Source organism: Labeo rohita, chromosome 16 (assembly GCF_022985175.1).
Source record: "Labeo rohita strain BAU-BD-2019 chromosome 16, IGBB_LRoh.1.0, whole genome shotgun sequence".
In the NCBI taxonomy this organism is placed as follows: Eukaryota; Metazoa; Chordata; class Actinopteri; order Cypriniformes; family Cyprinidae; genus Labeo; species Labeo rohita.
In genome coordinates, this window is record NC_066884.1 from 17350854 (window position 1) to 17365895 (window position 15042).

The window sequence follows — 15042 nt, forward strand, 5'->3', positions numbered from 1 at the left end:
TTAATTTTGAACAAGTATCAAAAAGAATTTGCAAACATACATGTCTTCAAGGAAAACTATGTACACAGAACTGACAAAAGGAACACTTACGTGCCATCTCTTGTGTCTGTGTGCTCTGAAGATCTTCTAAAAAATCTGAAGAAAACTACTTTGCCTACATGTAGAATCAAATTTACTCTGGAAGGCTGTTATAAAAACCAAGAACTGATTTAATTGGTCAAAAATATTTCAATATCAAAACATTTTTCACATCAAATCCCAACTGCTTGGGATAGAAAGTACAAAAATCCTACACAAACAATACTTTTATACAAAAACAATACAAAAGTCTGAAGGCTGTGATGGCATAAACACAAACAGCATTAAGACAACAGAAAGCAGATAGATTAAGCAGAGGAGCTAGATGAGAAATCGTCTGTCAACCAGAGTTTTGCTGGCTAGGTTCCTGCGGCCCATTCCGTTTCGAATTAATCTGAAGACCTGAAGGAGAGCACATTAAAACGTTGTATTAATCATCACCTCTAGACGGTCGATTTAAACCAGGTCATTAAAGGAGAAGTTCACTTCCAGAACAAAAATGTACAGATAATTTACTCACCCCTTTCTCATTTAAGATGTTCATGTCTTCAGTTGTAAAGAAATTATGTTTCTTGAGGAAAACATTTCAGGAATTATCTCCATATAGTGGACTTCAGTGGTTCCCCCAAATTTGAAAATGCAGCTTCAAATGGCTCTAAACGATCCCAAATAAAACAAATTGATAATTTATATACTTTTTAACCTCAAATGCTTGTCTTGTCTCGTCTCTGCGACGCGCATGCATAGTCTGTGTTATCCGGGTTAATACAGTCAGGGCATGTTGAAAAACTCCCGTCTCGTTTTCCTCTTCAACTTCAAAATCGTCCTGCATCGCTGTTTTACCTTTTTTTGTAAAGGCCGTTTGATTATCTTTGCATGTTCACTTTGCAAACACTGGGTCGGTACTTCTGTAGCGATGTAGGATGATTTTGAAGTTGGGGAAGAAAACAAGATGGGTTTTTTTTGACATATCCTAACTGTCTTGAACTGGAAAAAAACAATTCACACAGACCTAGACAAGACAAGCATTTCTTTTCGACTGAAGAAAGAAAGACATGAACATCTTGGATGACAAGGGGGTGAGTAACTTATCTGTAAATTTTTGTTCTGGAAGTGAACGTCTCCTTTACCCTATCCCACATATACTAACCAGTTGCTGGAGGTATGTTAACACAGCTGCAAGAATGAAGTTCTGACTGCCCAGATCCACCACACAGAAAAAGAGGGTGTCAAAGACCAACAGCACAGCTTCATTACCATAAAAGAGGACATCAGCGAATGAGTGTGAATCATCTGAGGGAAGACAAACACAGAAATCACTCAATCACTTAAAACACTGATGATTTGATAAGATTTGTTGTATCCAATCCAATAGATCCAATAAATGAGATGCACTCTCCTAACAAATCCCTACTGACAGGACTCCTGAACAAAGAACCAGGTGACCTACACAATTGACATGAGTGATTTAATTGTGCAAGGTTTGTAAAGGAAGCAAGACAAAGCTACGAAGAAAGAGTCTCTAAAGGAAAAAAGGATGATAAGATTAATTAGACAGCAAGAGAGAATAAATAAAGATTACTGAAAATGGTAAAAGATATTATTGTACTTAATGGATTTTATTCTGAGTTGGAAACCATGATAGACGAGGTTAATGCTTTGAACTTACAAAACCTCAGCACTGTCCCTAAGTAAACATTGCTTAATAATAGAGTAATAATAGAGCAACTGACATCCTGTCAGAGAACTGAGGCGAGAGGAAAGCAACTGTCTCTTGCTGCGGTCAGCAAAAGGCACTTCCCCTTGAATTTTTAACCAGCTGACAGCGCTCTCAACCTAAAGGTGAGGACAAATATTTTGATTTGGAATTGACCGTTCACAAACAGCTTGACTGACAGGCGATCTGACCAATCATAATGCAGAATCTGCCATTTTGTCCAACAAACAAATCAGACAGGAGAGTAGATTAACTTTCGTGGACTTAAACTTGTAAAATTGTGTGTACTGACATTTTTCCGTGGTTGAAATAAAATACTGTCTGATGTTCATTCATGTTTATTTTGTGCTTTAAGTAAATAAGAAAAGATGTTCGGTTCACGTGTCGATTGAATAAGGCAATACAGTGATCTGTCACGACACAAAGAGCCACAAACGGTAAATATTGTTTCAAATTCTTTTAAAAAATTAAAGCTGAGACCTTGTTTCATACCAGAATGAACCTGCTCTGTCTTGTCTGTCAGTGTTGTCAGTTTTCGCTTTGCTCCGGGATGTATTTTTCATCATCATTCACATGATATGTAGTATCAGAGTGGCGTTGTTTGTCTGACATAGCAACAGTAACTAAGGAGGGTGGGTTTTTGCGAAGGGTCAACTGGATTTGGATTGTGGCGATGTGTGTTGGAGTACTTTAGTTATTTAGGGGGAATATAAATATAACAGATTAAAAGAGTGTTTTTTTTTTTACCATTATAGAAGATGCTTTTATCCAGTGGCTCTATGAACTCCATACCGATAAGTCTCTCAAACAGCAGCTTATCTTTCACTATGTAATCCATCTCACGATGTGCCTGAGAAAAACAGCTTTCAGAATGAGCAAATCAACACAAAGCAACCAATATAAACAAATCACAAGCATCAACGAAATGGAACCCTCACATGATCAATGACAGAGCCCAGGAATCGGTTCATGGTATGGTAAGCTCTTGTGCTCTGCTCACATGGATTGGCTGAAGCATCCACCAACCTTGAGGGCCCACTTCTCTGTAGGGGTTGAGACATTATTAGCCATCTTTACTGAGAGTGATTTGTGTGGGAGATTACTTTGCTACATAATAATAAAATTTCTTAATATTAAATATCTTTAACATTATCGTCTTATTGTTAAAAAACAATTCAAGCCTATGGTAGGTCCACTTTTAAAATAAGTGTTTACGTTTGTTTTTATACCCTGCTGATTGGCTCGATTATCCGGTCATATTGTGTTCGCAGGCGGTTGGTTATTGAAATCTGAAATGTCTGAGTGTCTGAGTTTGGTAAAAGTCCCCTTTGGCCACACAGATTCTCCTAAAATGCATAAAAATAACATAAGTCTAACAATAAGTGTTCCATTCAAATTTTTATTATTAAATGTAACACTCAAATTCATCCTACCGCCTCCCTTTTCAGGTTTGTATTCATCTCATCCATGTTAGTGTCTGCATGACCATGAACAGAGCGTCCATGAATGTAGTAGCCAAAACATCGATGAGACAGCAGCAGCACTGAGATCTAACAGACATGAATACACGCATTCAAAGAAAGAGAAGACAAAAATCAAGCAACATGTATTGCAATCTAAAATTGTACACTTCTTGGCTATGAACATAGTCTATTTGCAAAGAAGCTTTCTAACCTAATACTTACATTGCTGATTGAGCACAGATCCACAAATTGTCGAATCTTGTCTTCAACAAAACGTTCATGGAATACTGTGAAGAATATCACCTAAAACAAAATTACACAAAAAAGAATGTGAAACAGCACAAAGAGACAGGCTGCATGTCTTTAAAGGGGTCATCGGATGCTAAGTTCACTTTTTCATGTTGTTTGAACATTAATGTGTGCTGGCAGTGCATGTACAAATCTACCCTATAATGCTAAAAATCCATGCAGTGGTTTTTAATTAATCTGTAAAGATAATATTCCCTTTTTCAAATCGAGCCGTTCTGAGATGCCTGTCGGTGTGGCGTCACACCCACAGAGGCCACTCCCATGATAGTTGATTGACATGAGCTCTTACCCCAGAGCAGCTGTCACAGTCCACAGTCCTTGTTTCGATGCCAAAGCAGGGATGTAAATTAGACAAGAATATCTCCGATTGAGCGACTGAGGTGTTGTGTTGCTGGATGTAATAATGAACATAGTGGTCGTCATTTACTTCTGACATCTGAGCCGCTGAAGATGCAGTAGATTACATTTGTTTGTGAAGAGAACGCGCCTCCCGATCTACATATATCGGTCTATGTTCGCGCGAATCATTCATGATCCAGCTTCACTTACAGCAGAAGTGTGTATAAGCGTTTTTTATGAATCTTTGCAATCGCCTTTCCTTATAACGTGGTAGTTAGGAAGTTTAGCGGCTAAACACGGCTAAATGCGGCTAAAGTAAACAAGATTGTCATTCCACAGAGAGAAGAGAGGGGCGGGGTGAGCAGAGCTCATTTGCATTTAAAGGAACAACCCCTTAGAATGAGATGATTTTTGCTGAGCTGATTTTGACTAGGTAAAAAGGGTTTTGTTTTACAAAACCATTGAGAATTTTTAATCAAAGTATATTAGAGACTTTTCATTAAGACCCTAAAGAATCATATCAACTTGTGGAAAATGGGCATCCGACGACCCCTTTAAGTATGTTCTCACCTGTATTAAGCCAATGCAAAGCCACATTGCAGAAGCCACGCCATAGCGGAGTATAAGGCTGTATGGAGGTGTGTATGCCTCAGGAGACCGACGCAGGTCAGATGAGGGATCTCTTAGAGCCAAATTTGAGAAGCCTACAACCTATAAGCACAATATTTGACATTTGTTAAGACAGTAGTTCTTAAAAACAAAAATTCTGGCATGAGTTATTCACCTCATGTCGTTCCAAACCTGTAAGACCTTCATTCATCTTTAAAACACAAATGAATAGACAGAAACGCAACTGACAAGTTCAAGGCTCAGAAAGGTAGTAAGGACATTAAAATAGTCCATCTCACATCAGTGGTTCAACCATAATTGTATGAAGCTTTGAGAACACTTTCTGTTCGCCAAGGAAACAAAAATACTTTATTCAACAATTAGTAAACAAGGTGCAGCACATCTGAGTTCTACATCAGAATGTCGGCTCCTGCATCAGCAGCACAACACACGTGTTGTGTTACTCTTGTGAATGTGCGTTGAGGACTGACACAGAAGAGAAGAAATTGTTGAATAAATATTATTTTTCTTTTCTTTGTGTACAAGAAGTATTCTCTTAGCTTCAGAACATTACGATCGAACCACTGATGTCACATGGACTATTTTAACAATGTCCTTACTATCTTTCTGGGCCTTGAACATGTCAGTTGCGTTGCTGTCTATGCAGGGTCAGAAACCTCTTGGATTTCATCAAAAATATCTTAATTTGTGTTCTGAAAATGAATAGGTCTTACGGGTTTGAAATGACATGAGAGTGAGTAATTAATGACAGAATGTTCATTTTTGAGGCAAACTGTAGATGTTTTGAAACAAAGATGTTGTGGTTGTGGCCTCACCTCCAGAAAGAAGAGCACAGCAATGACCTGAAAAGTGGGGTTGATCTTGCGAATGGTCTGAATCTCATTCCACTCATTAGCCACAAAGTATGTTCTCCAGATACTGACAGGAGATGCCTGACTTTTTGTTTCAGCAGACCCTGAGCACATTACAACGCAATTATAAAATATGCATGATTAAAAAATAGAAAAAAATCGATTAAAAGCCTGTATCGGTATAACGGAACACGCATTTGAGAAGCACATTGAAAATTACCCTCCACATGTTTACTGGCTTTACCACGAGGTCTTTCCCAGTCTATAAAGAAAATATCCACAGTCAGCTGAACAAAGAGTTTGTGAAGAAATTGTACAATCTGTAACAAAAGAATAAAGTTGAGGGTAACCTGGGAAGAAAGGGAAAGAAGGGAAACAACAGACATGTACTTAAATAATGTAGTGAATAAGCAAATGTTCATATTTGTACTCACCTTCAAAGCAAAGGCACAGCCAACATAAACAATAAAGCGCTCCTCCTGGGCTGGTAATGGCAGCAACACAGACACAAATAGCTGGGCCTGGAGACACACAAAAATAATATGTCTTGATTTCTATTTTAAGGCATGTTCACAATGACGAACCGATAAGATTCATGCTTTTGTTCACGTGACCAGAACCACTGCTGTTTTACAAAACTATGGCTTGGTGGCACACACAAACAGAGTATACTGACTGCTTTTTTGATAACATACAGAAATACTGCGACTTCCTTTCTTATCTGTGACAAGTGGGTGTCAGAAACACAGTGTTGCACAGCGCTTAATGTGAACAGACCTTTAGACCTAAAGAGCTTAAAATGTAGCTTAAAAAACTACACTAATAATGTTTCTGAAAAGGGAATGTAAACTTTTGACCGTAAATTGTATGTATACAATTGTATGTATACATTGCACATCCTAGAAAAAAAACTCATTTGACAAGACAGTGGAAGACAAGCAAAGAAACACTAAACTGATATCTGATAAATGGATGAGACTACATTAACAGAAAAAGTGATAGACTTGCCTCCACTGTCTGAAAAATAGAGAGGAAAGAAAGAAAGAAAGAAAGAAAGAAAGAAAGAAAGAAAGAAAAATGAAAAACCTCATGTAAGGCTTAATCATATTCATAATAGACTAGACTTTGCTACTCACAGACACAACAAATGCAAACCTTAAAGAATATGAGCCAGTAGAGGCCTGTTCCAACTGTGATGATGAAGAAAACATTTGCCAGGTCACCAGCATAGAACACCAGAAACTTCATAATGGTCTGAAACAGACAGTACATTATTACGCATCTGTGTTGTGAATTGCGTTTATAATCATCTCTATATGTGAGTCTTTACCTGCAGGTCAATGAGAGGAGATGCGATTCTTCTTTTCCAGCTTGCTGTCTTTAATAAAGAGTGGACAACTGCCACCCCACCCAGTACACCAAGAGCAATCTAGATATGAATCCACATATGAATAAGCTGACCAACATAAAACAGAAAAATGACTTCGGCTGTTTATACTCACGTCAGTTTTGACCCGAGCTTCTTCCTGGTCCATTGTATACTCAAGAGAGAATGACACCTGTACATATGTACAAAAAAACAGAAATTAACCTATTTGGCTGATCATATAAACAGTTTATTATTTATTACATTTAAACTATCATGTATCTCTTCTGTCAACAGAGTATAAAGGCATGCTGCAGACTTACAGCAACAGTCTGTGTGCTGGGGTCAGTGACAAGTATATCTGAGTAAGTCACAGTCATCAGAGGTGGGTACACCTGTCCTTTCTGTGTATTCGGCACCAGCTGAAACCTATTGAGTGCAGGACATTAAACTTTGTGTGGTCACACTATGTCATGTGTTTGTGAGTGTATAGTAGGCCAATTTACCCGATCTTAATGTTAGTGGCCACACGTATGACCTTGGGTGTAGAACTCAAAGACATTTCCCTTCCACTCAACGTGTCCACAAGCATCAGCCTCCGGGTGAGATACCAGTTATTCATGTTAGATCCTGACAAAAAAGAAGCCAGCATGGTGATAAAGCAGCATGATATGGATGATATGGAAGTGTTTGATCAAAATGTTTGTATGTTGTACCCTCATTAGTAAACTGGCCATTAAACTGCTGGTTGATATTTAGGAGAGGCACTGCAAGAAGACGCTTGTCCTCCTGTGGCTTTTGAATGACCAAGAACACGTCATAGAACACAGGCTCTGGATACCCATTTAGAAGCTCTGACACAGAGAGCACACACTAAGAAAAGAAGACAAAAAAAAAAATAAATAAAAATAAAATCAAACGTTTACATACATTCACATATCCAGCTGAAAATAAAAACATGTATATTGACCAAACAGAGAAACATCTTGCAAAATATGTCAGACTCACACTCTGCTTGTAGGCCGTCCCAAACGTAAATGCGGACTGTTGTCTGGTAGGGGTGTCTGGACAGAGCTATAGAGGATTTAATTAAGCATTTTTGTCTCTCACAATGCCTTTCAATTTCAATTTTTACATTTCTAAAGACCAATTTTAAGAAGTTGGATAAAATGTTACTAAGTACACTTTAAATGTGTTTAATGTGCTGTGTATATAGTTTTAAAGAACACAAAATATTCTAAACTTTATTCTTAAGGTAGAAACTAAGAAAATAGCAGTTAAGAATAATTTAATTCCTAAAAGAGTAGTTCATCCAGAAATGAAAATTCTGTTATTACTTACCCTTGTTTCAAAACCATAAGGTTCATCTTCGTATCACAAATTAACATATGTTCAACGAAATCCGAGAGCTTTCTGACCCTGCATAGACAGCAACACAGCTAGCACATTTAAGGCCCAGAAAGGTCATCAGTGGTTCAACCCTAAGAGAATACTTTTTGTGCAAAAAGTCAAAAAGCTCTTGGATTTCATCAAAAATATCTTAATTTGTGTTCTGAAAATGAACAAAGGTCTTATGTGTTTGGAACGACAAGAGGGTGAGTAATTAATGACAGAATTTTTATTTTTGGGTGAACTATCCCTTTAAGAATTATTTGTGAATTCGACCACAGAAGAAAAATTGATCAAGCCCGCCTACCTGGAGGTTTCCTCCACCAACGCTTTCCCACCTCAGAAACTCCCCACGCACTGAATAAACAGCAGCCCGCAGCTCAATATTAGTGTTCTGAAAGTGAGAGGAAGGTTTGTGAAAATGACAACATTTATGCTTATGCTTACGATATGTTGAGAGTCTAAACCATTTACCTTTTGTGTCCCTTTAAAGCTGAATCCAACAGGAAGTGGCTCATTCTGTAGAATCCGTGATGCTGACCCAGGCTGGTATCCATAGTAGAGCCAAGGTAGGTTTGTCCTCCTAGAGTCACAAATGAGGGTGAGGATATATGAGGGTCACAAACACAAGTAACACAAGTAAACATGCTTCTTCTGCCCATTAATTGTGAATTTACACTTCATAACAATATCAAAATATAACAATATGTAATATATCAGATAAAAATCAAGTCTACCCACATCTATTCTCAAACAGGAAACAACTGATCTTAAATGAGTCACACTGTATTTAAATCTATAACAGATAAAATTTATGTTGCACATGATCTCCTATGGTAATTTCAAATAGTTTGGGTTCAAACCTAGGGTCTCATTGACCTTCTGAAGAGAGCATAGTCAGCTGATCATTATGGCAAAATACACTTAAGATCTGCACTGAGCTAATTATATCATTTAATAGGATCCAACAGAAAACAGTAAAGTGCTATATAGTAATTGTATGTGTGTTACCAGTAGGAGATGTCCTGGCTGCTGCCCTGGGCAGCTGTTGCTTTGTCGACTGTGTTGTAGAGCCTACAGGCATCATTGTTGATGGTGCTAGAGGAGTGCATGTTCATCACACACATGTTGCCCAGAGACTGACATGCTGTTCGGTTGGAGAACGACTACAGAACAAAATGAGCAAAACTTTAAATATGTTTGAAGCAAAGCTTAGCATATAAACATTTAAAACAGGCTTGTGCAAGTGTGTAGAAATTTACCAAACAGGCAGCTGCTGAAGAATACAAGAAGCTTGAAAACCATGCTGATGGGATGGAGAGGGTCTGTGTAACACAAAAAACAAACCTCAGCATGCTAATAAGAGTACACAAACACAATTCATGATAACTTTGAATTCTTACCACTTGGCTAAAGATGACATTTGAGGCAACTGAGGTAGGCAGAACATTTGGAGGGGAAAAGCACATCCCACCTGCCTGTAAACAGAGCAATGCAATCATCACTTTCAGTGCATTATATCAACATATACATACACTACTTCCCGCTAATGTAAATGCCTAAGATTCTCACCTGTACATTTGAAGCCCCGCAAACACAAGACAGAGATGAGTTGATGAAGGAGTCCTCACACCTTACACACCTATGAATATACACGTTCAAACAAAATGAATTATTTTATACAACATGAAGCTCAACATGAAATCCAGTAGCATTGATAGAAATAGCCTGTTTACCTGTTGCCTGTTGCATCAGGGGCAGAAAAAGCAGGCTCTGTTGCGTTACATGCTTCACATCGTGCTTCATTTAATGGATTCCCATTCCCATCTCTCTCCACTGAACAATACAGACATGCCATAAAATCATAAACACTAAATAAATCATAAACCACTGAAGCGAATGAAACTCACATATTTTGCTGATGAAAATGGTCAATTATTGTCACATTTTGGGCTGTACTAATCGCTCGGACCGGGAAAAACATTCAGAATAATACAGACTGCTAAAAGTTACAACAAATCAAGGAAAAGAGTGCAAGAGTGTCTGAGGAACAAAAGGCATTTGTGGTTGGCCAAACTGAACCAGGATTTCCAGGGCAAGAATCTTGACAACATTCCTGTTTGTGCTTATCATTTCTGGTCAGGTAGGTGAAATATTAAGCTAATATCTTAATTAATACTGCTCGTATGTATCTTTACCACCTATTAACTTTTGTTTGTCAAAATATAGCCTTTTTCTGCTTACTAAGTCCTTCTCTATTTGATTTAGCAGCTTCCACACATTTTTTCCATGGTTTAGACAACATAAATTAGCAAAAGAACGTATTCAGTAGTACATTAACCGTGAAATTCATGTTGTTGTTTACATCCGAGTATCACCAATATGCCCGCATATCTGGGTAACTGACCAAATTGTGTTATAAGTGCAAACCCTCTATTGAATCATGTTTATTTATATACAACTAAAATGAAAACCACTTACCCAGCACACTTCCCTTAGGACACTGACACTTGCCATTCTCCCCTAAATTTCCAGGACAGCGGATACATCCATACCCATCCTGGGTGACCCCCTAAGAATGAGAGCAATCATAGAAATGTATAACAGTATTAGTATTCCTAATATTATTAATCATATAAGAACTTAGGAAACCAATAATATTTGTAGCAATAGCCAACAGCACATTATATTGGTCAAAATTACTGATTTTTCTTTTATGCCAAAAATCAGTAGGATGTTAAGTAAAGATGATGTTTCATGTAAAGATATTTTGTAAATATCTGATAAATATATCATCTTAATTTTTGATTAGTAATATGTATTACTAAGAACTTCATTTGGACAACTTTCAAGGCAATTTTCTCATTATTTCATGATTCTCAGATTCCAGATTCTTCAATAGTACAACTCGGTTTTGTGGTTCAGGGTCACAAATTAGTAATTCAAATACAATACAGAACCTGATTAGCATCAGGACACTGCTGACACGTGATGGACGCTCCGTTACGGACCAGCACCCTGAAACCAGTCTGACACTCACATGCCAATCCTATATGGCAGAAACACACATAAACACACAAGTTAGTTTACAATTAAGCATATTACAAAAGCTCCATGTTTATAATGACATACACTTTGTTTATAATGATGTTACGTGCAGCTGCAAATGCATAACGTTTCACTAGCCAGCATGCAGTTTATTTACTCGCAAAATACTTACTCCATGTAAAATTAATAGCAAATGTGAGAATATATCAGTAAATGACTTCTGTTTAGCGTACAGCTTATGTCATTTTCAGGTTAGACTGGTCAAAACAAAGCAAACGAACGTTAATCTGTGCACGACGTACCTGATTTGCTGCTTACTTGATTCGGCCCGCATTTCACACAAGACAAGCTCGAAATGTCAAAATAACTTTCCACACCACAATCCGAAGGCTGCTGAAAAGATATAGAGAACTGCTGGCAGGAAAAAACGTTTAGTTTTAACAGAAATATGATGGAGAAACTGCACACGAACGCTCTCAGCGTCCCCGTCGCCATGGTGCAGATGACGCTTGATGATGTAGCTGTTCCTGTTTACGCTGAGGAGGCGTGCAGCGTGCGCGCGCCCTTAAAAGTCTCTGGGAGAGGAAGTTGAGCGGTTCCCGCCGGACGCGTGAGCTGTGCTGCCTGCAGGTTATCGCGTGTTTGCGCTGACGAAAATAGTCGCGTGAAGAGAAGCATTCGTATTGAGGTATAAGTTTCAGAGAAAAACAGACGGTAAGTAAAGCTCCGACGACGCATTCGTGTCGGTTGTTCAGCTTGAAGGGGATTTCCTGAGGTGTTTTTGTCCGTTTTGAACAAAAAGGAGAAAAGTTTCAACAGTGATTTTTTTTTTTATGTTTCACGAACTGATCTCAAAAGTTGCTTTTTGCTTTTTTAACAGATCCCATTGGTTTGTGAGAAGAATCTGACCATGACAATAGTGGTTCTGCGTTTGCAAGGTTTAAACACAGAGGCAGGACCTGAAGATATCAGAAGTTTTTTCCATGGCTTGCACATACCCACGGGTGGTGTGCATATTCTTGGTGGTGAGATGGGTGAAGCTTTCATCATTTTTAATTCAGAGAAAGAAGGCCAACTAGCCATGCGCTACTCTGGAAAACTCCTCAGAGGCTCTTCTATTACATTACATATTAGTAGCCTGGCTGAGTTCAAGAGAAAAATGGAGTCAAGTCTGAATAAACCAAAGTCCACAGCACTGGAGACTAAAATAGTGCCATCATCCCCACCAGACACCAGCAGAGCTCTTTTGCTTAGTCTAATGACTGCCATTCAAGGACCGGTTTCAAATGACAAAGTGGATCAATGCCAAGCGCCTGGAAATTTCAAACAAAATGCTGCAGAAACACATAAATGGTCCTCAACTGACAACCGAGCAAATACAGATGCTCAGCAGGACATAAATCATGACATGGCTTCCAAAGAACACAAGAGCAGAGGAGAAAACCTCAATTCTTCTAAACCGGGCTACCTTCGGCTTTATGGATTTCCTGACTCTGTTGCCAAGCAAGAGGTCTACCAGTTTCTACTGGGACTCCCAGTGTTGGAGGTCATCACAAATGTTCGACTGCAACTGGGCTGGTGCTGTCTGGTGAAGCTGACCAGTTTTTCAGATGCGGAGGAGGGGCTGAAATACAGCCATAGAAAATTCAAAGAATACAATGTTGAGGTCAGACTTGCCCATGAGAAGATGTGGATGGATGCTGTGGAGCAGTCCAAAAATTGCACGCAAAACATCAAACCTCACACTTTCTCAGAACAAAGAGAAGTTAATACAGAAAGAAATGCAATGAGAAGTTCCTCAGCCAAAAGAAGTGCAGAGGAGCAGCCCAATTCTGGATCTCCAAAAAAATACTGCCGGAACTTTCCATCCCCTCAAACGGAACACATTGTTATTGTCAATAATCTTTCAAAGAACATAACCAAGACGGAGATCAAGGAGATTTTCCGCTGTCACGCAATCCCAAACTACAGAATTAAGCATTTATTAAACAAGTATGCAGAGAGAACAAGCACCGCGTTCATCACCTTCGAGCATGAGGAAGACTATGCCTCAGCTCTGAACATGAATGGCACAACTGTTGGCTTAAAGAACATCGAAGTGTCACCCATTACTAAAGTAGAAATGATCGCTATACTCGGCAGAAACCGATGTGCTAAAGGCTGGAGGCCGCCGCCTTATGGAAACGCACATCTAACCATGTCATGTGTATATGCACGCAATTTTCGTGCAGATGTTAGGAAAGAAGAAGTGAAAGACTTTTTCATGAAATTTAACATCTGCGATGATGCAATCATATTGCTTGTGGACAGCCAGGGCAAAGGTGTCGGCGAAGCCATCGTCCAGTTCGAATGTGAGAAAACGGCCAAACATGCCCAGAGGCTTCATGGAAAGTTTTTCATGGGAGCAAAAATTCTACTCACTTGTATCACACGTCAACAGAAGGAGAAGATACTTGGTACACGGTGAACAACTGGAGATGTAAGATATTCTCAGTACCACCAGAAGTGGTGTAAACAAAGACAATTAATTCATTTGAAGGACAGTGTAATTCATTCATTGATCATTTAGCTCTGTGAGCTGTACATAAACTTTTTCAAGCAATGTGCTCAAGTGATTATGGGTACAACAATGTGAAGAGTAAAACCACATGAAAGGAGTGCACCTAAAAAAAAAAAAAAAAGAAAAAGATATTGTATTTCAAACAATGGCTGACAAACTATTGAGGACTGCTTCAAGTGGACTTTCACATTTAAAATTCAAGTGGAATGACAATATATTGCACTTTTTTTTCTTTGGTTGTAGCTGAACATACAGCTTACTGGCTTTAATTAAAAACAGATATCACATATCTTGTCTTGCATATTAATATTAAGCCATTTGAGTTTAACTGTATATATTTTAAGTTCAACAGAAGGAATATGTTACAATCAAGACATTCAAACTGGTCATTTTTTTTCTACTATCGATTTTGATATCCAGTATTTTGATTTGGCATCTGTATACATGCCTATTTGAAGAAACTAAAACAACCATTTTGTTGTTTCTGATGTCCTAGGGACTGGATTAACTTATATTTTTCATTTGATATGTATATTTAATATTATATTGTAATTACATTTGATAGAAATGTCACTTGCAATCCCTGTGATGTTTCAGTCTCGAATTGTTCGGTCAAAAATAAAAAAAAAAAAGAAAAACTTAATTTGTGTTCCAAAATACATATTTCTTATGAAATCTGTATCATCAACAGCAGCACACCATTCCTTTTCTCATACACTTGAATAGGTACACTGAGAGCAGTCAAGGCGGAGGCAAAATAACACTGCATTGCTGTCATTTGCGTAGGTGGTACTGCACCATGTAGGCAAGTTGGGGAAATGAAATGTGGTCTACATGAGTATTCAAGCAGAACCCTAATGAAACAAAACACTGAGCATGCTGCTTTTGATCAATATTGATATATCAGTATTACTGTGCCTACACATCATCTCCCAGTGTAAGTAAGCTACAGATATCAGAAGGTCATTGGAGAACCAATGAAGAGCCTAAATTCTAGTGGAGAACAGTGACCTGTATAAGACAATGTAGGTGCTTAAAGGAAAAGTTCATCCTAAAGGAGAAAATCATCCTACATAGCTGCAGAAGTATGTAAACTGCATTTTTGAAGTTCAAACTTGGGGGCACCACAGAAGTCCACTATATGGAGAGAAATCCTGAAATGTTTTCCTCAAAAAACAATTTCTTTACAACTGAAGAAAGAAAGACATGAACATCTTGGATGAACGTCTTAAATAAAAACTATGGGACAACCTGATTGAAGCAAGGACATCTGAAAGGACATACAAATCATA

At 38.3% G+C, this 15042-nt stretch overlaps 2 protein-coding genes across 3 annotated transcripts; one reads left to right on the plus strand and one right to left on the minus strand.

The window, feature by feature from the left end:
* Positions 1 to 205: 205 nt before the first annotated feature.
* Positions 206 to 11738, minus strand: tmem67 (transmembrane protein 67). Of its 2 annotated transcripts, XM_051130803.1 has the most exons (28): positions 11493 to 11738; positions 11103 to 11191; positions 10624 to 10714; positions 9879 to 9978; positions 9715 to 9784; positions 9546 to 9620; positions 9405 to 9467; positions 9154 to 9308; positions 8617 to 8725; positions 8450 to 8536; positions 7762 to 7827; positions 7470 to 7626; positions 7260 to 7383; positions 7077 to 7182; positions 6890 to 6946; positions 6718 to 6816; positions 6543 to 6641; positions 5822 to 5908; positions 5608 to 5707; positions 5352 to 5491; positions 4477 to 4617; positions 3481 to 3561; positions 3229 to 3345; positions 3025 to 3141; positions 2734 to 2838; positions 2543 to 2645; positions 1229 to 1371; positions 206 to 480 (listed from the first exon to the last, which is right to left on the minus strand). In XM_051130803.1, the coding sequence occupies exons 1-28, from the start codon at positions 11683 to 11685 to the stop codon at positions 400 to 402; spliced, it is 2955 nt and encodes a 984-aa protein (XP_050986760.1). In that variant the 5' UTR covers positions 11686 to 11738; the 3' UTR covers positions 206 to 399. The 2 variants fall into 2 exon arrangements, with proteins under 2 accessions (XP_050986760.1, XP_050986761.1); XM_051130804.1 differs by lacking the exons at positions 206 to 480; positions 1229 to 1371; positions 2543 to 2645 and having other exon boundaries at positions 2747 to 2838; positions 3011 to 3141.
* A 27-nt stretch (positions 11739 to 11765) lies between these two features.
* rbm12ba (RNA binding motif protein 12Ba) lies at positions 11766 to 13897 on the plus strand. The gene is made up of 2 exons (XM_051130808.1): positions 11766 to 11904; positions 12071 to 13897. The coding sequence occupies exon 2, from the start codon at positions 12101 to 12103 to the stop codon at positions 13655 to 13657; it is 1557 nt and encodes a 518-aa protein (XP_050986765.1). The 5' UTR covers positions 11766 to 11904; positions 12071 to 12100; the 3' UTR covers positions 13658 to 13897.
* The last annotated feature ends 1145 nt before the right edge of the window (positions 13898 to 15042 follow it).

Bases quoted from the DNA above. Each gene is read 5' to 3' on its own strand.
- tmem67 (XM_051130803.1), bottom strand. From the start codon at position 11,685: ATGGCGACGGGGACGCTGAGAGCGTTCGTGTGCAGTTTCTCCATCATA. The intron at 8,537-8,616 runs GTAAATGGTTTA...TCTCACTTTCAG, and splicing joins GCTTTAAAGGGACACAAAAG to AACACTAATATTGAGCTGCG. The intron at 7,828-8,449 runs GTAGGCGGGCTT...AATCCTCTATAG, and splicing joins TTGGTGGAGGAAACCTCCAG to CTCTGTCCAGACACCCCTAC.
- rbm12ba (XM_051130808.1), top strand. From the start codon at position 12,101: ATGACAATAGTGGTTCTGCGTTTGCAAGGTTTAAACACAGAGGCAGGA.